This window comes from Chrysochloris asiatica, unplaced genomic scaffold, assembly GCF_000296735.1.
Source record: "Chrysochloris asiatica unplaced genomic scaffold, ChrAsi1.0 scaffold00319, whole genome shotgun sequence".
NCBI classification, from domain to species: Eukaryota; Metazoa; Chordata; class Mammalia; order Afrosoricida; family Chrysochloridae; genus Chrysochloris; species Chrysochloris asiatica.
Window position 1 is genome coordinate 2764308 of NW_006408837.1, and position 26090 is coordinate 2790397.

The window sequence follows — 26090 nt, forward strand, 5'->3', positions numbered from 1 at the left end:
GAATTCTATCATGCGTTCTCCAGCATCATTTCTATCACCAAGGCCATATTTTCCAACTACTGATCCTTCCTCTTTGCTCCCAACCTTTGCATTCCAAACACCAGTAATGATCAATACATCTTGATTGCATGTTTGATCGATTTCAGATTGAAGAAGTTGGTAGAATTCTTCTATTTCATACTCACTGGCTTTAGTGGTGGGTGTGTACATTTGAATAATAGTGGTATTAACTGGGCTTCCCTGTAGACGCATGGATATTATCCTATAACTTACAGCATTGTACCTCATGACTGATCTGGATATGTTCTTTTTGACAGTGGTTGTTGTTGTTGCGATGTGCCATGGAGTCGGTTTCAACTCATAACGACCCTGTACAGGGTTTCCGAGGCTGTAAATCTTTACAGGAGCAGAAAGCCTCATCTGCTGACCCGCGGAACTGCTGACCTTGCGGTTCGCAGCCCAATTCATAACCACTACGCTACCTGAGCTCCGTGACGGTGCTAGGGGGTATAAAATCAAATACAAATAATGGAAGTGCCATCAAGTCAGTTCCGACTCACAGCAACCTTGATATAGTTTCCCATGATCTGCTGGTGAATTTGAACCTCTGACCTTGCAGTCTATTGCACTGTCCCAGAACGTCACCCCAGAACTCCCAGTAACGGATACCCACATCTGTATCCCAACAGATGCAGGGATTACAGGCTTTTCCCAGAGACCTCCGAAGAAGCCCTCTAGGCCAGGCAAAAGCTCTGTTGTTTAGCAAGTGGTTGTGGTCATGGTTGTTCACTGCTGTGGAGTCTATTCCAACTCCCAGCGACCCTGTACAGAGCTTCCAAGGAGCGGCTGCTGGTGGGTCTGAATCGCCCATCTTGTGGTTATCAGTCCAGTACTTATTCTACAGAACCACACCAGACCCCGCCCCAGGGACGGCTGAAGTGCACCGTTCCCTCCACACCTCTGGTTTCAAATGTCTGCCAGGTAAGCGTCATCACAGTAAATGCAAAGAAGGCGACACAAGTATGAAGCAGACTCCAGGATGCTGCCCAGAGAACTCTGGAGACAACTAATCCAGAGAGCTAGTCACGTTTCTGCAGGAACCCTAACATCAAAGAAGGCTAGTCCAACTCACTAAACACCTGTGACTGGCTAAGCCCTAATACAGCCCTCAACCCCAAAACATGCCCTTGAGGAAACAGTATATGAACATTGTGCAAATCTAATGAAGGCAAGTCCTCTAAATGGTGTGTCAGATGTGGCCAGGGAATATAATAAGCAACGAACCTCCAAAGGGCAAAGTCAGGGCCACAAAGAAACACAGAAGAGAGTTTTAAAAAGAGAAAAAGCACAGGGGCTATACACCTATTTCCCGGTGAGTAAGAGTCTAGCATCACCAAGTCCATGGTCTCCATGGGGTCTACCCAATGAGTTAAGAGTCCACTATCTTCATCTCTTAGTTTCCATGGCAAGCGAAGAGGGGTCTTCCAACTAGTAGAGTCCACCATCACCAAGTCTACAGTCCATGGTGAGCGGAGAGGGGTCCTCCAATGAGTAAGAGTCCACTATCACCAAGTCCATGGTCTCCCTGTGGTCCTCCACTAAGGAAGAGTCCATCACCATCTCATAGTCTCCATGGGGAGTGCAGTGGAGTCCTCCAACGAGGAAGCGTCTCCTATCACCAAGGTCTAACGAACGCTGTTACAGTCTTCCTTTCTAAGTCTTTCACTGACAATCTGTACTGCGGACTGCTAGTCACCCACCAGCATGCACTCTTCTCTCCCAGGAGCACAGCCTCGCAGTCAGAAGTGGTATTTTCTAGGCTCCCGGAAGCCATGTGTGGACACCTGACTTAGTTCTCCCACTGACTGGGGGTAGATGTGATAACTGGAACTTCGGCCTCACTTGCTTACCCTTTTTATAGACCTCCGGCAGTAACGCACATCCCTGACACCTAGTTTTAATTACTTAAAGATAACAACTAGAAGAGAGCAACAAGATGTCAGATTCTTTGGTTCCTAAAAGACCATAAGAAGCAGAGGTTACCAACAACAACCACCTCCCATCCGGACGTAGCACTCACTTCAAAGTACAATGATGGAAATGCTCCAAATGTGCTTCACCTGACGAAAGGATAGACAAGGGAACACTACTCGGTAATGAAAAAGGACCAAACACTGACACACACGAGGATGAATCCCAAGTGCATGATGCTAAGTGAAAGAAACCAGACTCAGAAGCTACATACGGACTGTGGGACCCCACTTATCCAATATTCTGGAATAGCAAACTAAACTGACCGGTCATTTCTCGGAGCTTGGGGTAAGGAGTGACAGCAAAGAGGGATGGGGAAGTCTGGGGAGAGCAACTCTTCTAAATCTTAATTGTGGTGGCAGTTACACAACTTCGCATACTTGTCAAACTCCCAGAACTGTACATATGGTACTTCTGTAGAGTCCTTCCTGGGATAACCATGTGACACCCACAAACTGAGTGGGTGGAGCTATACAAACAAGGTGCTTGAAGTCGGCTGTAATAAAATTGGCCTGCTTGCTTACAATACAACTAAATTGCATGGAACCTTGTCAGGACAGGACCACACAAATAAGGTGTATGGAACCCAAATGGGGGAACTGATCAGTTCTGCCGTCCTGCTAGGCTTAAAAAGACAGTCAATCCCAGAGCAGAGGGGGAACTCACTACCATCAGGAAGGAAGTGCTGGGAGCAGGACAAGACCCTGCTGCGAGCCTCTAGCACACAGGAGACAGTGGTTCGCGCTGGGAAAGGCGTGAGGCGCTGAGAAGCTACAGCAGAACCAGGAGACAGTGGGAGATGACACCGTGGGCTTCCCCGCCCGCAGAAGCAGGTGGCTTCAGTGGGTGTGCCCACCTACAGGGCCGGAGCTGAGCGCCTCCAGGCAGGAAGCTTGCTGGTGCAGTAGGATGCCTCTGGGCAGTTCTTTATAATACTTTATCCAAGCAGGACAGAGGCCAGGCTGAGGGGCAGGGCCAGAGACCAAAAACTAAGAGAGGAGACTGTCTTCAGGGGGCCAAGAGAAGCTGGAGAGCTGTCCTGCTCTGAAGGGAGATTTTGCCGACACACTTCCAGGCGCTGATCCAGAATGAACCCCATAACCTTGAGTATTGTCTGTGAGTTCCAAGGTGCTGATGGAGGGACGGCTGTAGTCAGAGCTGGACAGGGAGGACAGTGGAGGCCTGTCTAGTCTCCTAGAGATCAGCCTTGAGCACAGCTTGTAAAGTTAGCGGATGAGTTCTGACAATGCCCCACCATTTTTACACAACACTAAAGAGTATGTTTTCTTCTTGTTGTTTCAGGCCATCAAGTCAGTTCCGACTCATAGTGACCTTGTATATGGTTTTCCAAGGAGCAGCTGGTGGGTTTGAACTGCCGACCTTGTGGCTCACAGTTCAATGCTGATCCTACAGCACCACAACAGGAGTCCATCTGGTGGTGTTGTTAGGTGCCATCAAGTAGGTTCCGACCCATAGCGACCCTATGCACAACAGAACAAAACACTGCCCGGTCCTGCACTTGAACCCACTGCTGTTGCCACTGGGCCAGACCATCTCATTGGAGGTCTCCCTCTTCTTTGCTGACCCTCTACTTTACCAAGTATGATGTCCTTCTCCAGGGACTGGTCCCTCCTGTTTTGTCCAAAGTAGGAGAGACGAAGTCTAGTCATCTTGGCTTCTAAGGAGCATTTAGGCTGTACTTCTTCCAACACAGATTTGTTTGTTCTTCTGGCAGTCCATGATACTTTCTATATCCTCCTCCAACAACAAAGCTCAAATGCATCAGTTCTACGGTCCTCCTTATCCACTATCCAACTTTCACATACATATAAGATTACTGAAAATAACACACCTTACTCCTCAAACTGACATCTTGCAGCCCAGCACATTAACCCACCGCATCACACCAGGGCTCAGAGAGACCCTTTGTAGGGTGATATGAAGAGGAAGGCTGACAACAGCAGTCACGACAGATCCGTAGTAGCAGGGAGTCTCAGCCGAGCCTATGGCTGAGAGTCTCCTCTGGCAATCCTCAAAGGTAGGCGGGGCATGAGCCATGGCAAGACCCCTACTCTCCAGGCCACACCGCCCACCTCTGCTAAATGAGGGCTGGTAAGCAGGTGTCTTCGGGTAGCCATGGCCTCTCCGGCAGTGACTGAAGGATTCAGTCACATCCTGAACGACGTGACTCCCAGGCTCCCTGCAGATGGTCACACTGTAATAGCTGATGAAGCAGATGAAGCTCCCTGGACATAAGAAACTAGCTCCCCTCGTTCATGTCAAATTGCCAACTGCCTGTGTGGTTAGAAACTATAGGCCAGGAGAGCCACCAGGTCTTAGTACCAGAAGCAGCGGTGACAAGGTCACTGGCTTTGTCACGCTCGCCCAAGCCCCTACCTAAGACTCGCCAGGCTCACTGAACACTGATCGGCCTTCGTGTGAGTGGCACACACGCATCTTCGTCGTTTTTTGAAAAAGCCTGTCTCTCTCCTCATATATCGAATAAACCAGACAACACAGAGGAAGACAAGCGAGTCACCTGCTGCTCTGAGTTTCCGTCACAAGACTCACTAGTGTCACCAACCAGGTCATATCACATTGTGGCTGCCAAAAACAGACTGTGTCGCCCCCAAATTGAATCACATTATTCTGCTGTCTGTCTGCTGGTTTGCACTTGACAACAAGGCAACGGCCCCGCAGAAGAAAGGCCTGACGATCTGAGTTTGTAAAGCTCGAAGCACCAGGGAGCAGCTCTGCTGTCCGTCAGGAGGAGGCTGGCTTCTTCTTCACGGTCCCACCACATCTGGACCGCTCCCTGCAGGCTGGCTGGGCCCAGCACCTACACGGGACAGGTGTGTCCTGGGAGCACCTAGGGCCTGAATGGCCATGTCACAAATGTGCTTGGTAGAAAAACAGGTGAAACACAAGTTAAAATTATCAGAAGTTCATGAGTTACCTTCACAAATAGGACTCAGAAGGCATAAACATTCTTTACTTTAAGCTGAAATTTCTGGAACTGAGAGATGACACAGAGAAACTTAAAAAAGAAAATGACTCTGAAGCAGTCCCAAAGGTAAGTGAGGTGACCTCAGGACTGTGGAATGTGAGTCACAGCCTTCGGGATCCCTCCAACCTGAAGGAACACAATCAGCCTGAGGGCCACTCGGTCCAACCTTCACTCAGGACGCACGATTAGAAAGGCAGCTAATGGGCTGCTGAGAAGAAGGCATCGGGGTTAAGTTTCCCTTATCTCATCCAAAGTCAGATCATGTGCATGTTTAACCATGTCAGAATAACAGTGGGTTGGAGGCAAAAGCAGAACAGAACTGAGCTACAGAGAGTTTTTGATGTGTTCTGAGTGTACCTCAGTACAAAGGAAACAAGAATGCTCACTACTGGACCAATCGACAACAGCACGATAAACAGAGACAAGACTGAAGTTGGCGAAGACTGCACTTTGCTGGGAGCCACAATCACCACTGGAAGAAATGCAACAGCGTGCTGCATGGGGCACATCTCTCTGAAGTGGTCAAGTGACAACAACAACAACAACAAGATTCTGTGTTGGAAGCATGGCTGTCATCAGTGCTGGCTACCTGCAAGACATGCCCGACTCAAAGCCATCCTGAAGACAATGAAGGAACAGGCTGCCCAGTCCAGTGGCACCCCCTAAGAGGCTGCACGTCAGACCTCTGTGGTTCCGACAGTCTCACTGGCTGAGTCTCTCAGCTTTTCTCTTCGTCCTTCTTGGTCAGGAAGCTCGGCTGGAATCTGATCAGCACCAATCATAGCACCATGCGGTGCCCAGGCTGGGAACTGAACCTGGGGCTCCCGTAGGAAGAGGAAAATTCTGCCGACAAGCCACCACTGCCTGTGTGAGAAGTACCAAGGACCACCAAGCTGCTACCAAGATATTCTGATTTCACCTCAAACCACTGTGATTTCTACCATAGCTAACTAAGCATGTGATTTCAGAATTACACAATTTACTAGTCCAAGCCAAACTCTCACCAGATGCAGGCAGTAAAATCAAAACCCTTTCAAGAGCATCTCCAATCTCATCATGAAGCCCCTAGTGGTGAAACACCTGCTTGGCCACTGACTGGAAGGTGGGGATCTGAGTCTACCTGGGGGCCCTCAGAAGAAAGGCCTGCCCACGGACTTGTGAAAAATCAGCCGCTGGAAACACCACTCAAATTAGCAACAGCAAGTGGACAGAAGTTTAGGGGCTGTCTCAGCGCTGAGTGCTACCGGCACAGAAACACCTGCCCTGACAATTAGGAGGCTGGCAGATCAATCCGAGCACCGGCTCTGGAAACAGCATTGGCCCCTCTGAGCAGCTGTGGGCTCAGCATTCCCTGGAGCGCGCCATGTGTCTGCACATGTCCATCTGTCTCAGGATCGAAGAGCCTCCCAGTGCAGGCACCTCAGGTACAAAGGATGACTCTGCTCCCGGCTCTTCTCTCTGGGTGGCAGCAGATCTTCCTTCTTGTAGCTCTTGTAAGAGAAAAGGTGCAAGAGAAAGATGAGGCTTTCTGGTCCCATAACGATTTACAGCTGCGGAAATCCTATACAGGGTGGCTGTGAGTCGGGACCTCTTTGAAGGCACTTAACAAGAAGTAGGCCACATCCTGGTGGAAACTTCCTCTCAAATGACTGGCTGCTCGTTGCAGATCTCAGCATGGACGTGATTCCGTCGTATTCGATCGTATCACAGGGGATGGCGACATCTTACCTGCTAACCCATCGTGCATCCCGGTCCAACCAAGTCCCCACAAACCAGAAACTGTCACAGGGTGCAGAGAGTGTTCATGGGAAAAGGAAGGTGAGACTGGCCACACAGCTCGAAGAGTACATGTAATGTCACTGACTTGTGCATGCAGAAACAGCTGAGTTCAGGTATGTTTTTCTGTGGATATTCTCCACAACAACAAAATAAATCAAGTTTAGAAACAACACAGAAAAAGCTCTCTGGAGCACAGGAGTCGGGGTGCCCCAGGTAGCACCTAATTTGTATTTTTATCAAACTCATGACTATTCCATCTTTAATATTAATATTTAGTTAATATTCTCTCCCTGAAGAGAACATTAATAGACAGTAAACACTATGAACAAATCCTCTCAGTACAGCGACATGATCTGTCAATATCATCATTAACCACCTCGGGGCCCACGTCTGAAGCCAGTTCACAGGCCCACCGTGATTCGACCCAAGCCTGCGTTTCCAGTGGGGGGCACTCAAGAGTGATGGGAAGCTATTCTGGTCCCATGTCTTCCAACCGTGCATCAGGGTCCACTCTGTACCTACCTGACACAGCCTCATCCTCTGTGGCTTCATCTCAGAAGCAAATCTGGACGTCTCCAAGAACGACAACTCCGTCATCCTCCCACGGAGTGGAATGCAGAGAGCCAATAAAATGGCAGAACGGAAAGGAGAAAGACACGGCAGCAAGTGGTGAATGGCGTCATTTCCATCTCACCTTCATGCTGGACGCCGCCTCCTCTCGTGCATCAGTCATGAAGGCACCACTGCACAAGGACGCACTTCTGTGGAGGGGCACACCAAACCAGGGACCCTGCCACAGGCTACAACAGCAGCAATGACGAAAGAGCCAAAGGCTGCAAAGGCAATCCAAGCCCTCCGATTTAAACCTTCAGTTACAATCCTGTCGTTGTAAACTCTGGAGAGGCGCGATCAGGAGGGGCCTGGATTACGCAGCTCCCACACCCCTGTAGAGTAAACAGAGCTGGCCCTAGGATCCCCAGGCTGCAATCTACAGAAGCCAACTGTCTCCCTTGTCACAGCTGGTGGGTTCAAACCACCGACCTCTCAGTTCGCAGTCGAGCACTTTAGCCACTGCACTGCCAGGGTTCTGAAGAGTTGGTCTCCATCCCCTATTAGCAGAGGGAAGTACGTTGGGGGGTGGGGGCCTCTGGGCTGAGTCTACATAGACCACGTGGGGCAGGGCAGCAGGGTCTTTGTGGTGACAGGGACCCCGGCTGGCTGCTCCTGAAGTTTCACCACGTGCTGTCCTCACATGAGAGTCGCCAGAAAGAAGGACGTGTTCAGAAAGATTCCTAAAAAGAAGAGAATCCAGTCCTCGGTAGGCAAGCTCTATTGTGAAGGAAGGGGACGCCAAGGCCGAAGTGGGCTTGGGTTCTGTGCTTCCTTAAGCAGACAGCTTAGGAAAGCAGACTGACTCTAAGGCTGAGCCAAGTCATGGGGAATATTACACTGGCCCAGACTCATGGCACTCACAAGATCGATGCCAGGAGGACAGCAGACCTAAATGGGGAAAGGGGGGTCGATAAAGCTTTTATGACAGGGCAGGAAAATCCCTCACGACCTTCAGGCAATGAAAATTTCATCAAACAAGATACAAAAAAGCACTAACCATAAAAGGAAAGGGTGGAAACCGGGACTTGGTTAATATCAGGGCCCTCAGTTCATCAAGCCCCTGCAGGCTGAGAGTGAAGAGCTAAGTAGTGGTGGGAGAAGATGCCTGCACCCTCATAGCTGCTGGTGAAGACCAGGGTGCAGACCACTCACCATCCCAAAAAGCCCCCACAAAGGAGTCAGAGGGACACGCCTGAGAGGAAAATGGCCGGGCGCCACCAGAGTGTCCCGGCAGAGACAAGTCCACGGCAATCAACAAATGAGACGCGCTCGACCTCAACAGCCACCTGGGAGCTACATCAGTAGTATAAACTCATCCAACAGAAGGGGGCAGCTATTATTTCCCGTGGGAAAAACAAACATCTTTGTATTCCCTTTTTTCCATGGCATCTCCCTCCCCAACCCAAAACAAACCCAGTGTCAGCGAGTTGGTTCCAACTCACAGGAACCGGGTCTAGTGTCTAATACTGCAAACGCTGTCAATCAGCAGGAGCCAGTGAGACGTTAAATACTGCTGACGAGACACATGTCCACTGTAAGGAGAAGACACATGCGCCCACGCAGCAGGGTGGGCCCAGCTTTCGAAAGGGCTGCAGGAGCACTGACCAGCCTAACACATGGCTTGTGGGCCACACATTCGACTAGCTGCAATCCCAGCACACAGAGGTCACGGGAGGGCCTTCCGTACTGTGAGCTAACAGGAGCAAGCCGTTCGGAGGGCAGGTTTTTGAGGGTAAGCTCTGTCTCCTGAACACTGAGTTTAATGCTGAGCAACTATGTATGGGAGAAATCAACATTCCGCATCGTTCACCATTCACAACATCAACTCTGGTGGCGCCCGGTCATTTTCCTCTCAGGCGTGTCCCTCTGACTCCTTTGCGGGGGTTTTGGGGATGGTGAGTGGTCTACACCCTGGTCTTTGCCAGGTGGATAGCAGACCTCAATGGGAAAAGCACAAGTCTCCAGCCTGCCACCAGGTAACAGATTTCAGACTCGCCAGTCCCTGCGATCATGTGAGCAACCCTTGAAGTCGCTCAGTCTTTAACACAACAGACAGAGACACAAGGCAGTCCCCAGCTGTCTAGACCAGGCGTACCACAATCCGGGCCTTTACAGACAAGAGATCCATTCTCTCCATTTAGGAAGCTCCTGTCTGAAGTCAGGTCACCAGCTCTAAGGGAAAGTTTTCTCTGTTGGGGGAAGGAAGGTCTTGTCTCCTTTCAACATCTGTGGGTCTGGCATCAACCTTCCCCTGGGTCTAGGAGGTTCTCAGTGCAGGGACCCCAGATCCAAACGACCACTCAACTCCCAGATCTTCTTCCTTGGTGTTTTCAAGGAGAGAAAAGATCCATCTCTCTGCTGGCTCCTCTCTCCTTGAAAACACTCTTGGTAAAACTATAGATAATACAGACCAGACCCCAGGCAAACTCCCTTCCAGAGGACTAGGGGCTGAGTAAGGGTGTTACATCCCACCCTAATCCTGGCTCACTGACCTAACAAGCATGATCTAATCCTGCCTCGTTACCAGAGGTCCAGATTTACAATACATCATAAATCCAACCACATCTTGGGGCTGACTCCAAGTTGACACATATTTTGGGGAGACACAATACAACCCATGGCACCTATATTGGTTTTCTTGCCATGCAGTTGTTAAGTGATAGAGCTGAAAATCAAATCTAGGATTATAAAATGGGAGAAAAAGAACAACTGTGAAAATACATATTAAGGTTTTATTTTTAAATAGAAGTGCTATTTGGTTAGGGGAACTAAGGTCTCGGACCTGGATGCGTAGTGGATTACGAACTGGGCTGCTATCCCCAAGGTCAGTAGTTGGAGTCTTTGTCCCTCCACAGGAAAAGATGAGGCTTTCTGCTCTGGGAAAGACTTGACTCACAGCCTTGGAAACCCCATACAGAGTGGCACACCACCACCACCACCACCAGTGTGGATCACGTTAAACACAAACTGAGTGCCATCCAGTCAACTCCAACTCATGGCAGCCCCATGCGTGCCACAGCTCCATGGAACGTGCATGCCTGTGACCTTTGGAAGTAGATTGCCAGGCCTTTATTCTGCAGCAACTTTGGGAAGGTTTGAACTGCCAACCTTTTAGTTCTTAGCCCAGTGTTTAGCCATTCGCACCACCCAGGAACTCCTTGTATCACAGGAAAGGGTCATTAGAAGAGAGATTCTCTCAGTAGAGATCTAAGAAACTACAGAGCAATCACTAACAGGAGAAGGTATGCACCAACCCATCTGGTCTAAGTGAACAAAGCCAGATCCAAAGGCCACATGCTGTCTGATCTATAAATACAGAAATGTCTGCAACAGGCCGATCTAGAGAGACAGAAAGTAGATTCAGGGATACCAGGCACAGGAAGAGGCTAAGAAATGGGGAGTGGCTACTAAAAAGCTGAGGTTCTTATATTGCTGTTGTGGTTGTGTGCTGTCGAGTCGGTTCTCAGAGCAACAAACCCTGTACAGGGTTTCTGAGGAGTGACTGGTGGGTTTGAACCACCAACTTTGCGGTTAGCAACCTAGTATTTATCCCACAGCACAACACCTGAACTGGAGTGATGAAAATGTTCGGGGATTCTGAAAATGTATTAGCTGACCACCATGTGAGTAAACTAAAATCCACAAAACTGACTTCCAAATAGTGCGTTTTACCGTACGTGAATGATACGTATATCAGTTAAAAATAAAACATTTACCTAACCCAAGGAATTCTTTTCTTTTTTCGATTCCTGAGTCTCCTACTCTGAAATCAACAGTGCCAAATACCTGGCATGTCCAGGCTTTAGAAAACCAAGAAGTGGAAAATAGATTTTTTTTTTTTAATTTTTAAGGAATCTGAGCACTTCTTCCACTACCTCGGTGGCTAGCCACCAGGCACAGCCACCAACACCTCTAGCTTTGTTGAACCCCCGCTGCCTTTCAACCACCCCTCTGGCAGCTGTGCTCCCCAAGTTCGCAGCACCCTTACAATTTTTTAACTGAAAATTGTATGATACTTCCACCTGCTTCTTTCTTGTTGTTGTCAGGTGCCACCGTGTCGGTTCTGACTCCCAGCAGCCTCTGCACCACAGAACACAGCACCGCCGGGCCCGTGCCCGTGCCAGCCTCACACTACCGCTAGGTTTGAGTCGATTACTGCTGCCTTCCAACCTGACGGGCTCACCTTCCGGCACTTTATCTGACGATGCTCTGCTGCTCTTCCTAAGATTTTCAGTGGCTAACCACTCAGAGTGGTCCAACCTCCTTCCTAGTCTTAGCCTGAAAGCTCTGCTCAAACCTGTCCACCACAGGGGACCCTGCTGGTATTGAGAACACCGGTGGCGGCACAGCAACACACAAGCCACGAGAGGGCGTCAGCCAGCCAGCCGAGCGGTGGACAGGGAGTGTGGCACTGAGAAATGCCAGATGCCCACGTGCACTTTACTCAGTGTCCCCAGTGGTGACATTTCACAAAGCTCCAGCACATCCTCCCCGCTAAGACCCTAACATTGACACAACCCACTAGGCCCCAGTTTATTTGGATGGCCACCTGCACGTGTGCTCCATGCTCACATGTGTGCTCACTGTTGTCACCTGTGCAGGTGACCTGCCTGAAGCCTGTCTTTAGAGGAGCCTCTAGGGGGGTTTGAACTGCCAATCTTTCTGCTATTAGTCGAGTCGTTACCCTTCTGGACCACCCAGGGTCCCCATTATATTGCTGTGCATTACAGGACATTATGTAACTGACAACAACAGCCCTCTCGCCTCATTTCCCATTTCTGGCCTCCCTTTGGCATCAGCGCCTCCAATACAGAAAGCACCTGGGCCTCTGCTGAACGGCCACATGGCTTGCGCCCGGCCTGCCTGCAGGATTCTAAGGGTTCTTTTGTGGACGCTAAGCTCCTTCATACCCTCAATGCCCCGCAGGACTTGTCCTGTTGTGTTGTTCTCCTCGGCCTTTACCACCATGGGTTCTGTTCCCCAGTGCTGACAGCAGCGCCTGACACATGCAGGCTCACGACCAAGACGGGCAGCAGGAAGGCATCAAGGAACTGCCAGTCCCTCCTCATGCTCCACGCCATCACTCCAACCCCTCGTACAGGAGCTGGGAGCTCTCCTAAAGTCCATTTGTCAGTCTATTAAGATCTACTTTTCAACTCGACTCAACAACCCAAGGACAGAAGTTCTTCTGCCTCAGCTCCAGCTGCAAGCCTATCATCAACACTGGTCTTCCCACGCAGATGTTCACAGCTCTATTCGCAACCACCAAGGGAAGGTCCCTTGTGCGTCTGCAATGGAGCTGTCCAACGGCAGTGCAGCCACTAAGACAGCCCTTCTGTGCTTCATCTCCTTAAACAGGTGGATTAACGCGCTGGATTGCAAGGTCAGCGGTTCACACTCACCAGCCACTCCTCAGAAACCCTATTCAAGGTCACCATGAGTGGGAACCGACTCGGCGGCCCTTTGCAACAATTCTGTGATGTACTGTAAATCACAGCCTCTATGCCTGTGGTTGGATTCCTCGTGTGGTGTTACAGGATGATAATGCACTGGACTGGTTTGAACTGTAAGGTCAGTGGTTGAAACCCACCAATCAATCCTAGGAAACCCCGTACAGGGTCACTATGAGTCAGAACTGACTAAATGGCACTTAACAACATATGCCTATAGTTGTTGTTATGTGCCGTGGAGTCGGTTACGACTCATAGCGATCCTGTACAAGGTTTCCAAGGCTGTAAATCTTTACGGGAGCAGAAAGCCTCATCTTTCTCCCATGGAGCAACTGGTAGTATGACTATAGTGTTGTTGTTAAGTGTCGTTGAGTCAATTCCGACCCACAGCAACCCTGTATAGGGTTTCCGAGGAGCAGCTGGTAAGCTTGAACTGCCAACCTTGCAGTTCGAATGACTTTGCAGTCTGGTGCATTAACTCACAGCGCCACACCAGGGCTTCTATAGTAGTTGTTGTTAAATGCCATTGAGTTGATTCCGACCCATAGCAACCCTGTAGAGGGTTTCCGAGGACCAATTTTGCAGTCCCGGGCACTAACCCACAGCGCCACACCTCAGAGTGAGTTGTCCATGAGGCAGGATTAAGATGGGATTAAAGCTGGACTAAGGACTAAAGTGGGGCTAAAGACTAAGGATGCCCCCACCTTGCTAGAGGGTGTGACTCAAGTCCCCACCCTTGGTTTGCCTTGGGGATCTGGTCTGAGTGCCTACTCTAGGAATGCTTTGACAGAGTGGGCTCTGGATCGCGCATCTGCCTCACCTCCATCTGACCTCCAGATTGTGGCAGATCAACTGACCTGCTTCACCAGCTCCCAAAGCCTTGAGCATCAACAGTCTGTCCACTGACCTCCGGATTCGGGTTCTTCAGCCGGAGCTTAGATAGGTGAGGAGAATCCTCCAGACTGTCCTCTGAACTACCAATTTGGGATGCACCAGCCTCCACAACGTGTAAGCCACTTCCTCTGCAGCTGTGAGTTCGGTGTGTTGAGGAACCCTGGGAGCTGAGCAAGGGAAGGACTGGCGGTTGCTAGCAGGAGTCATGGAGCGGCATTACACGTTGGGAAGACCGGACAGCCTCGCAGGAACCAGCCTCGTGTACACTCACACGCACATACGATGCCCCAGAGCTTGTTCAGTACAGACTTGTTTTCAGCAGCTCTGAGATCAGGCAGAGATCCGGCAGTCCTTCCAAGCTCTCCAGAGTTGGCACGCTGCTGGTCCCGAAGGCACACTTGGAGCAGCGAGCATCCATGGCACATCCTGTCTCTAAGGTATGTTCTAGCACTTGAGCTGACTGGATTTAGCACCATGGTAAGCAGTGCCTTACACTGTTAGTATTCTGGGTTTCCTCTTTATTGTCTAAGTGAGACTCGGTGCGAAGGCAGCTCTATTCAGAGATAGTTTCCCAAAGGCCTGGTTCACCTGAAGGGGCTACAGGTAACAGGGTGGGAGCTCTAATGGCACAGAAGACAAGTCGGGAGCCCCTCTGGAATCAGGACATATAAGATACTTGCCTTTTCAAGTCCCACAGCCGTCATTCCAAAATCCATTCTTCAATGCTTCACTGGTAAAAGCCAAAGCAAACTAAGCCTTTACAGGAGCAGACAACCACATCTTTCCCCCAGAGTGGCCAGCAGCCAGCACACAGCCTACAGCGCCCCCAGGCTCCTACCACACTATACAGCAATTAATAAAAAGTATACATACTACTGAGGTCATTGGTTCAAACCCACCAGCCACTCAGCTTCTATAAAGACTGACTGCCTCAGAAACCCTACAGGGTCACACTGAGCTGGACTCATCTGGAAGGCAGTCAGGTGGATGTATTGCTATGGGCACAGTGGTGGTTCCGGGGTAGAATTCTCACCTTCCAAGCAGGAGACCTGGGTTCAAGTCCTGGCCAGTGCCACTCAGGTGCAGCAGCCAGCTGTCTGTCAGTGGAGATTGTGTGTTGTTGTGATGCTGAAACAGGTTTCAGCACAGCTTCCAGACTAAGATGGACTAGGAAGAAAGGTGTGGCAGTCTACAGTCAGCCCTCCAGACCCGTGGTGGCCGCACCTCCACTTTGAACCAACCGCAGATGGGAAAATATTTGGAGGAAAACAAAAAACAATTCACTGCTCAGAGCCACCCCTCCAAGGCTAAGAGGGAGCGTCAAGTGCCTCTTTACATCGCATTTACACTGTACCAAAACCCAAGGACCAAGCCAGCTTTCTCAGAGCAACTCTACAGGACAGAGCTGCCCCTCGGGATTTCCGACACTGTGGGTCTTTACAGAAGCAGACAACCTCGGCTTTCTCCTCAACTGAAGGCTGCTTTGAACCACCGACCTTGTGGTTAGCAGCCCGATGCTTAGCCCACAGCACCACCAAGGCCCCTTATACTGCATAAAGGGGCTTTAAAAGGTTCGTGGAAAGATGAAATCAAAAGATAATGGGAGCTTTCCATGAACATTCTGAAGCCCCTTCGGATATGGGGTGACCTGTCATGCAAACAACAAAAAAGACACTCGAATATTTAATGTATGCATATAGATTTTTAAGGAGTCCTGGTGTGGCACAGTGGGTTAATACGCCAGACTGCAAAGCCGTCTGAACTGCAAGGTCCACAGCTTGAGCTCACCAGCCGCCCCTCGGAAACCCTATACAGGGTCGCTATGGGTCGGAACCGACTAAACGGCACTTCACAACAACAAAAAATAGATTTTTAAATACCTGAAAGGAAGATGTAGGAAATGGGCACACTCCTAGAGACTAGGGCTTGGATACAGACTTCGGGAAGAAGGCGCTGTTTTTCCTCGTCAGTGGGGCTGCTTTACCTTGTGTGTATATATATATATATATATAACTTAGACAGTTGGGTTTTTTGACGAGTTAATAAAGGTAACCACAATAATTTTCCCAGAATTTTCTTAAAAGAACTAGTAAAGGACATCTGCCTTGAGCACTGGACTCTTTAAAGCAACTACCTACAGAGCTCAAACTGACAAGAGCAACCGTAAGCAAAGGCAGGAACCTGAGGGGCAGGAAGAGCGCAGACAGCAGGGGAGGGGCTTGCACTGGCTGCCACTGAACGGTGTCTGCAGAAACTGGCGAAGTGGGGTAGGCTTTGCTGTGAATAATCTCAAAGTTATAATCTAAAAATATATATATATTTTAAAGTAACCAAAAAAGAAGTAATTCCCAAACAAGCGTCTGTCTGTTTTAATCTTAGGTCAGAGAAGTGCAGCCTCCCTTCAGCTCTTTATTCAAAAGCTATCCCCTCAGTGGGCATTCCCTGGATCCACAATCTAACACTGACAGTCCTGGTCCCCCCCTTCACTCCCCCTGTGTCCATCACTAAGGAACATACTGTATATGTCACTGTATATCATGTGACCTGTCTGTGTTCCTCTTCAAATGAAGGGCAGCACTGTGTCTGTTCACGGCCAGAGCCCCACATCTAGACCAGTGACTAGAGCATGTTGTTGTTACGTGCCATGGAGTCGGTTCCAACTCATAGTGACCCTGTACAGGGCTTCCGAGGCTGTAAATCTTTACGGGAGCAGAAAGCCTCATCTTTCTCCCGCGGAACAGCTGGTAGTTTCGAACTGCTGACCTTGAGGTGAGCAGCCCGATTTGTAACCACTACACTAAATACTTACCGGCGAATGAATAACTAGAAACTAGCTGGAACTTTCAAGAAGAATGGACCATGCCAAAGCTAAGTGAGAGTTATGCGGGTCCCTAGCTCTGCCCCTGCCATGAATGCCAGCCCCCTCCCCATCCCCCAGGGCCCCCAGCCTCCTGTCTGCTGAGCAGATGTGCCTGCCATGTAGAGAGAAGAGGTACTCTCAATTCCTGAGGCCCATCATGCTTCGGGGAGCACTGACCAGAAATGCAAAAAGATCCACCCTCAGGAGCAGTAACTATATTACTGAACACATGACTTCTCAATAGCAAAATACACAGAAACGGGGTCTTCATTTACTTTATTTAAAGTAATTGTAACTAAAACGCCTGACAGTTGGCTTCAGAGCAAATGAACAGCCTTCAAAACTGGCTGTGTTCTAAAAGACTTGTTTTGTAAAAGAAATTCAGATATAGTTTCATATCTGTACTGATTGTACCTGGAAGGATAAGCCAAAAGTTTAAGAGTGGTTACCTGACGGGATGGCATTAGGTACTTAAGAGAAAGGAGTGGGAGGGCAGGATTTTAATGATTATTCTTTTGTAAATGTTCAACTTGTTGCTTCACTTAGGCAAGAGATTCAAATTTCCAAATAAATCAATCACCCGTTACCTCAGAAAGGAGACAAAAATCTATCTAGTTTGTCAAGCCAGCGTTTGGAGGTGACATCCATGTTTTAAAGATAAGCTGATTCGTGTTCTGTCAGATAGGCAGAAGACGCAGAATGGTCAGGACGTGTGGTGACGGCCAGGTTTCTGAACAAGCCACCAGTGGGCAACACTGAGGTCTTCCTTCCCATTACGGTTACACACGCAGCTATAAAGGGCCAGCAAGTGGGCTCCGACTCATAGCGACCCTGTATAGGGTTTCTGAGGAGCAGCTGGGGAGTCTGAACCGCCGCCGACCATGCTTATCTTATTGTTAGACCTTCTCCAGGTGTCCAAATAGGTGTTTCACCTTGTAGAAGAAAACTTTATTTCTTTCTCAACATAAGCTTCTGAATTCTCATTTTCTAATTAGATTCTCAGGACACACCGCAAGAAGCATAGGAAAGACCTTAAGAACAAATGACTATAAAAGAGCCAGTCTTACCAGAGTGAGATTCTCTAAGGGGAAGCTTCCTGAAAACTGTCCCTACCGAAAGTGAGCTTGTCCACACCCAGGCCCCAAATAAAGCTCGGGAGGTGACAGGAAGGCCTGAACCACAATGTTGCTGTTGTGTGTGGTGAAATCCAATTCAACTGTGGGGGGGGGGGCCTGATAGGACAGAGGTGAACTGCCCCCTGGCACTTCCTACACTGTGAGCTTCACGGGCAGGCTTCCACTGGGCAGCTGAGTGCATAACCACCGCGCCAAGAGAGAGTCTTTTCCTTAACACAGCAGTCCCCCCACCCCCACTCACTGCATAATCAGCACACAGGCTTCAAGGAAAAGTTTGTGGGTCCAAGAGTTGTTAGGTGCAAGCCAGCTGTGCCTTCCTAGATCCTATTAGAAGGTGCTAGTAATGGGATTAAACATTAACTGCTAGAACACACCAATCTGTGTAAGAAGCAGTACAGCCACAATGCTCCTTAGAAGCCAGGATGGCCAGACTGCATCTCTCAAACTTGGGACATACTGTCAGGAGAGACAAGTCCCTGGATAAGGACATCACGTTTGGTAACATGGATGGCAGAAAAACGAGGAGGACCCCCAAGGAGATGGGTTGGCATAGTGACAGCGCAATGGACTCAGGCTGGCCCGGGACCAGACAGCGTTTCGTTCTGTTGTGCATAGGGTCACTATGCATCAGTACCAACTCAATGGCACCTAACAACAGTAATGTGGTTGGGAGCATGGTGGCTCTGTGGAAAAGTACTGGAGTGTGACTCCAAAGGTCACTGGTTCGAGCCCACCAGTTGCTTCCCAGGAGAAAGATGAGGCATTCTGCTCCTGCAAAGACTTACAGCCTTGAAAACCCTATGCAAGTTTACTATGAGTCAGAACCGCCTCTACAACACTCTACAAAAGAAGGCGGTTAAGGAGCCCTGGTGACGCCATGGGTTAAGCAATGGGCTGCTAACTGCAAGGTCTCAGGCACTTGTTGTGAGAGAGATGAAGCTGTCTGCTCTTGTAGAGGTGGTTGGTGGTGTTGTTAAGCGCCACAGAGTCGTTCTGACTCCAGGGCCGTAAAAATGTGTATGAAGGTAGAAAGCCTCATCTTTCTCATAGACTGTCTGGTGGGTTCAAGTCCCCCACCATGGGGCTCACAGTCCAGTGTTTACCCCCCACAGAGCCACCGTGATCTCCCCATAAAGCCTGCATCCTCGGAAACTCCACGGAGGAATTCTACTTGGTCCTGCGGGGTCCCCATCAGTGGGAAAGGACCGGAGAGCAGTTAAGTCCAGGGCTGCGCCTGAGAGGCTCACACAAAGCGGAGAGTGGCGGCAGTGCGCTTCCGTGAAAAGGACACCCTTGAAGCCCTATGGGACAGTTTTCTGTCCTAGAGGGCCGCTGTACGTCTGCATCAACCAAACGGCACTGGGTTTTTGCGTTAATTAACCCTGGTGGCACAGTGTTCAAGCGCGTTGCCGCTAATGGAAAGGCCGGTGGATCGAACCCACTGAAGAGCAATGTGACCATGTTTTCGTCGACATTAACTGCTTTGGAAACCCTACAGTGAAGTTCACTCAGCTCTCTCCTCGGGATGAGTCGTCATTCAACCCGACTCCCCAACAACGGGTTCCAGGCGATGAACGGTGGGACTTCACACACACATACACAAACACACACGCACGCACGCACGCACGCACGCACGCACGCAGCAGAGGTCCCAGACCACCCAAGAGCAACGGGCTGCCTTACTGGGGTCCACAGGCGGCCGTGGGCTACCAGTCTGAGTCCTTCCATGAAGCAGCCGACTCCGTCACCCCGTCAGCAGTCGGGGGGACCCGGGTAGCTGCAGACCAACCTCTGCCGCGAGGCTTAACGCCACCTTCCCACCACCGCCAGGGTCCCTGAACCCCACGACACCAGCGCCTGGAGGACTCGGGGCCGTGGGAAGTGCCGCTGGGAACGCACGCCTGCCATTGGCCGGCGTCCTCGGGCCCCCGCCCAGACGAACAGAGAGCATTATGTCATCGGCTCGCCCCCATCACTCGGGCTCCTTGCGAGGTGCCTGCGCCCGCCGTCCTCCTCCCTCGGGAGCTAACGGGACAGGGCAGGGGGACGGCCGCGAGGCCACCAAACGGGGCGCGGTCGCTCCTCGTGACAGCGTTAGGAGCAACGCCTCTCAAGTAGAAAGAAGCAAGTTCCTTCTCGAACTCTGGGCCCCAGGGGAAGGCGAGGCCCCACAGGGTCTCCGGTTCGAGTTAGACCCCAGACCGGGCTCTGCCGGCGGGAAGGGATCTGCGAGGTCACTACTCGGGACGCGCAGGGTGTAAGGTCGTCCCGCCCCGGGCCCGGCACTCACGGTCGGTGCAGCGGCTCCTCGGCTACGGCCGGAACGGGAGGTGGTGGTGGGGGCGGCGGCGGCGGCGGCTGCGCCTGTGGCGGGGGTTGAGGGGGCTGAGGCGGCGGTGGGGACTGCTGCTGCTGCTGCTGTTGCTGGAAAGACTTGAGAGACTCGAAAGCCTTCATCAGCTTCTCCAGAGTGGCCATGGCGGCCTCCCGTCCGGCCGGGGCAGCCCCGTGAGCCCTGAGCCCGACTTGCGGGGATGCGACGCTGCTCAGCAACCGAGCAATGAATGGAGCTCGGGGCCGCAGCCAAAAGCGGAACCGAGGCGCTCGGCCATCTTAGAGCTGTCCCGGCAGCCCCCGCGACGCCCTGCGTGCCGCGACGCTCCCCGACGGAGGCGGGGCCATGCCGCGCTGGCGTGATTGACAACAGAAGACGACGTTTTCTGCCAATGGCCAGCCGAGGAGACAGCCCGCCCACCGCGCCGCAGACACGCAGGCCGGAGCGCCGTGGCCGCAAGACACCGAGATGCTCCCGAGAAAACGAGGGGCGGGGCTTGTCTAAAAGGGGCGGGGATGGGGCGGGTTGCGGTGGTGGGTGAGAGGAGGAGGGAAGCGGTGGGAGGAGAATAGAGCTAGGTTAGAAGGGATGGAGGAAAGGGGAAAGACGGAAGGTGAATGAGGGGAGGTGGGCCCCGTCCCGGAGGGGTCCAGGCGAAGTCGGAAGGGCGGAGCACAGAGAGAAGGCGGGAGGGGTGAGGGCGGGGCGAGGCTAAATCGGACCGGCGGAAAGAGGGGCGGGGTGAGGCGGGACGCTCCGAGGAGAGGCGTGGCCGGGCGGGAGGGATGGAGAAGGTAGACTAGAAGCGCGAGATGTTGTGGTCCAGTCCTCCGTGCAGTCTGGGCTCTAGGACTGGGACTCCCGGAAGGCTGCGTGGGCGCTCGTTGTACCAGCCCCAAGCGCTGTGTTGGGCCCTTAGGATGTAGCCGGGAGAGCGGGTGAGAAGGCGCCCCGTCGCCGAGCGCAACTGCCAGTCCTCTGCTCGCCGTCCCCAGGGCCAAATGTAAGAGGGCCCTGGGAAGACTAAGCACGTTCGGGTGCGGTATTCCAACGCAATGGTGCTCTAATATTCTGTTCTAAAATGTCACAATGAGTCCACTCGACTGTAGTGTATTGTTGGAGTTTTTTAATTCAGTATTTAAGAAGATGAAAATGAGCGCAGAAAAACCCATGAACAAAAAACATCTAAGTTTCACAGTAATTTTACAGTAGCACCATTACTGGTTTTTCCCGGTTGCCTCAGGCTCCTATATGGCCGGATATGGGTGCTGTTCCGGGGTTTCAGCACTGCCCACCTAGGGGAGCGCCCCTCGCCGGTTCAGCTCCCTCCCCACGTCAGGACGCTGGCCTGGAGAAGTAGTGGGGATGGCTGTAGCTGGGAGCCCTCCCTCCCCACACTCACCAGTGATGTGTGCAGTGCTTGCCGGGCCAGGATATCCATGCCAGGAGAAACCAGAAAGCAAAAGAGCATAAAGAGCTGCTTGTGAATTGAGTCCCAAGGGATCGCCCCTTTAGGGGTGAGGAGCCCCGGTGTGCCCCCTCCCCTCCTCTCAGAGAGCAGAGGCCCTGTCTGGTCAGGCCCAACTGGAATCAAGTGCCTTGTTGAGGGGGGGTGTCTCCCCACCTAGAAGGAAGGAAGGGAAGATGTGGTCCATGCACCTCAGAAACAATGCAGTGAGAGGCAGCTGGGATGGATATAGCAGGACCCACAGAGATAACCTCAACAGGAAGGACATCACACCCAAGACGTGCCTCTCCGCAGGAAAAGATCTCTGGGACACCTACTCTTGACAAGGGAGGGTCCTGGGTCCCTGGTGTCATCCTCCTGTGAGGAGGTATGTTAACAATCACAGGGCATCATCCCAGCATGGTGGGAATAAGAGGGCAAATAGGGACAGCAATGGCACCAACCCAAGCACACTCAGATGCCCTCACACCTGCCACTCAGTGTCCTCTCACCCTGCCAATCACCCCAAAGTGCTCAGGTAAGCGGAAGTGCAGCCATCATCAAAGGAAGCCTTGTCCCCAAGAGAAGAGCTATGGCCTCACCTCCCCAGAAAGAAGGCAAAAGGCCATTGAGAAGGCAAGGAAGAAGGAAAAGACCAAAAGGGATGTTCAGAAGAGACTCTGAAACTTGTTCTCCAGCTTAAGAGATGCTAAAGCAAATGGAAGAAAGGAGGTACACGAGCTGAACAGAATGTTCAAAGGGCAGATAGAGAAGATAAAGTTAAATATTATAATGAAATGTGCAAAGACCTGGAGTTAGAAAACCAAAAGGGAAGAACACTTAGCATTTCTCAAGCTGAGGGAACTGAAGAAAAAAATTCAAGCCTCAACTTGAAATAATTGAAGGATTTTATGGACAAAATGTTGAATGATTAAGAAAGTATCAAAAGAAGAAGGAATACACAGAGTCACTGTAGCAAAAAGAAATGGACGATGTTCAACCATTTCAAGAAATAGCATGTGATCAAGAGCCAGTGATACTGAAGGAAGAAGTCCGAGGTGCGCTGAAGGCCTTGGAGGAATTGATGGAGTACGAGTATTTCAGCAAACAGACGCAGCATAGGAGGCGCTCACTCATCTATGCCAAGAAATTTGGAAAAGAGCTACCTAGCCAACTGACTGGAAGAAATCCAAATTTGTGCCAATTCCAAAGAGAGGTGACCCAACAGAATGCAGATCATTGGACAATATCATTAATCCACATACAAGTAAAATTTTGCTAAAGATAATTTTTAGATAGCAGCAGCAGTACATTCATAGGGAACTACCAGAGATTCAAGCTGGATTCAGAGAAGGATGTGGAATGAGGGTTATCTTTGTTGACGTCAGAGGGATCTTGGCTGAAAGCAGACAATACCAAAAAGATGTTTATCTGTGCTTTACTGACTATGCAAAGGCTTTCAATTGTGTGGATCTTGGCAAGCTATGGACAACATTTCGAAGAATGAGTATTCCAGAACACTTTTAATTGTGCTCATGAAGACCCTGTACATAGACCAAGAGGCAGCTGTTCGAACAGAACAAGGGAACACCAAATGCTTTAAAATTAGGTGTGCACCAGGGTTGTATTCTTTCACCATACTTAATTCAATTTGTATGCTGAGCAGATAATCCGAGAAGCTGGGTTATATGACGAACATGGCATCAGAATTGAAGGGAGACTAATTAACAACCTGCAACATGCAGATGATACAACCTTAACTGCTGAAAATGAAGAGGACTTAAAATAGTTACTGATAAAGATCAAAGAGAACAGCCTTCTGTATTGATTGCATCTCAATATAAAGAAAACAAAAATCCTCACCACGGGAGCATTAAATAACATCAAGCTAAATGGAGAAAAAAATTGAAGTTGTCAAAGACTTCGTTTTGCTTGGACCCACCATCAACAAACAGTCACAGAGACAGGAGTCAAGCAATCAAACCACATATTGCATTAGGCAAATCTGCTGCACAAGACCTCTTCAAAGTGTTCAAGAGCAAAGATGTCAGTTTGAGAACTAAAGTGCATCTAACCCAAGCCGTGGAATTTTCCATAGCCTCAAATGCATGGGAAAGTTGGTCAGTGAATAAGGAAGATTGTAGATTTGATGCATTTGAGATATGGTGTTGGAGAAGAAGAAGAATAGTACCACGGACTGCTATAACAAACAAATCTGTGTTGGAAGAAGTACAACCAGAATGCTCCTTGGAAGCCAGGAAGGTGAGACTCCATCTCTCATACTTTGGACATATTGTCAGGAGGGACCAGTCCCTGGAGTAGGTAAAGGGGAAGGCCAGTGAAAAAGAAGACATCCCCCCACCCCCCAACAAGATGGATTGGCACAATGGCAGCAGCAATGGGCTCAAGTTTAACAATGCTTGTGAGGATGTGAAGGAGTTGAGCAGTGTGGTGTTCTGTTGTTTATAAGGTCTCTATGAGTGAGAAGAGACTCCATGGAACCTAACAACAACAAAGATGATATTGGCAGTATGGCAGCTCTGTCAATCAATGGACTGCAAACCACACGTTGGGCATTTTGAGCCCACCGGGGTCTTAGAGAGAGAGAGATGAGGATTTCTGTTCCTACAAATACATACAGCTTCAGAAACCCTATACAGGGTTGTTATGAATCAGAACTGATTCGTCAGCACTTAATAATGACAATAAAATTATGACATGATATTTTCAATTTGCTGTTTGATCTCGTTTTGTAATATTTCATTAAGACTTTGGGCACTAATATACATAAACAATATTGGTATTTATTTTTAAGGTCTTTGTAAGATTTTGGTTTCAGTTTAGACAGTGGGACTTAAAAATATTGGTGGAAAGATGCCATTATCTTTCCATTCCACTTTTTCCATTCACTTTTTTAACTCCCTCCACTTTTGCTTCTTTTCCTCTGCAGTTTTATTTCCCACTTGAATTACTCATTCTTCAGAAGTCTGTGACCGCTCCACGGTTAAACGAGCCGAGTCTGATGTTTTCTGACATTTGGCTCTTTGACCACTTTACTTCTTCCGTGAACGTCACTCTCTTTAGATTTCCTATCTCCCTTGTGGTTAGTTTTGGTTAAGTATATTTTCCTAGAAATGCACTTCATCCAGGTCTTCTGTTTATTTTCATAAACTTGTGCAAAGTTGGGTTTGGGTTTTTTTTCATTATTGTATTTTTGGTGAAAGTTTATACAGCAAATTAGTTTCCCATTTAACAATTTCATTCCATATTGTGGAAGTCCTAGTGTGGCGTTGTAGGCTAACCACTGTACTGCTAACTGCAAGGCTGACAGTTCAAATCCACCAGTCACTCCTCAGAAACCTTGTACAGGATGGCTATGAGTAAGAACTGACTTGATGAGACCTAACAACACTTCCCATTGCTGTTTCCACGGCCAGTAGCGAGAGCTCATAGGCCCTGTTTTCTGTAGCTAAAGGTTCTGGCAGTTAGGTGTTGGGCAAGGTCAGCAGTTCAAACCCACCAGTCGCTCCTCAGAAACCCTATACAGAGTCCCTATGAGTCCGAAGGGGCTCAAAGGCACTTAACCACAACGAGAACATGAGCCTGGTTTAGTTTCATTGTTTACATCTTTTACAACGTTTGGTGGTGGTTATGTGCCGTGGAGTTGGAATCGACTCCACGGCACTTAACCATCACCACAGGTTGTGAAAAATGTAAACATTATTTCCACTTGTTTCCTGCCCCACCTTCTTGTCTTGGCTGCTCTTCTAACCCACCGTGGATTCCAACCCAACACGGGGTTTCCAAGAGCATGACTCTTTATGTGAGCAGACCGCCGCAGCTGTCCTGCAGAGCAACTGGTGGGTTTGAACTACTGACCTTGTGGTTAAAAGCCCCAATGCTAACCCAAAAGCCACCAGGGCTCCTTATAGATGATTATTACTCACACTTGATATTGTTTGTGAGCCAATCTATGATTTGGCTGAAAGGAGACCTTTGTGAGTGGGTTCAGTTCCAAATTTCAAGGGTAACTTGGGGCCGTAGGCTTACGGAATCAGTCAGTCTCTACTGATCCAGTAAGTCTGGCTTTTTAAAACCAGGAATGTGTGGTTTGTTCTATAATTGTCTTCCATTTTAGCCAGTACCATCTGCTGTGTCTCTGGTCAGTTGTTAGTGGGAGCCGGATACCATTTAGCTCTTCTGGCCTCAAGAAGACGAGGTCATGGTTCATGTGAGCTACTAGTCCTGTAGACTGGCCTCTTTGAATCTTTGATTTTCTTCTTTCTCTTTGGCTCCAGATCAATAGCTGTATCTTAGATTACTACTAACAAGCTTTTAACACACAAGAAGCTACTTACCAAGCTAGGATGTAAACCAGTATTTTCATGAGCTATGTTTGCCAGTTGACCAAATTGTCCCCAGAGACTATAATCCTCAGCCTTCGAACCCAGTAAACCAAATCTGCAAGGTATTTAGTAAAGTCTATGAATCGGGCTGCTAACCTCAAGGTCGGCAGTTTGAAACTACCAGCTGTTCTGC

General features: G+C 49.8%; 1 protein-coding gene across 1 annotated transcript in view; it reads right to left on the reverse strand.

Moving 5' to 3' along the window:
- HTT (huntingtin) overlaps positions 1–20247 on the reverse strand; it is a 160913-nt gene extending 140666 nt beyond the window's left edge. Inside the window, exon 1 of the mRNA XM_006875329.1 lies at positions 20060–20247. Coding sequence (XP_006875391.1) covers positions 20060–20247 — 188 coding nt within the window. The remainder of the gene's footprint in view (positions 1–20059) is intronic.
- Positions 20248–26090: the final 5843 nt, after the last annotated feature.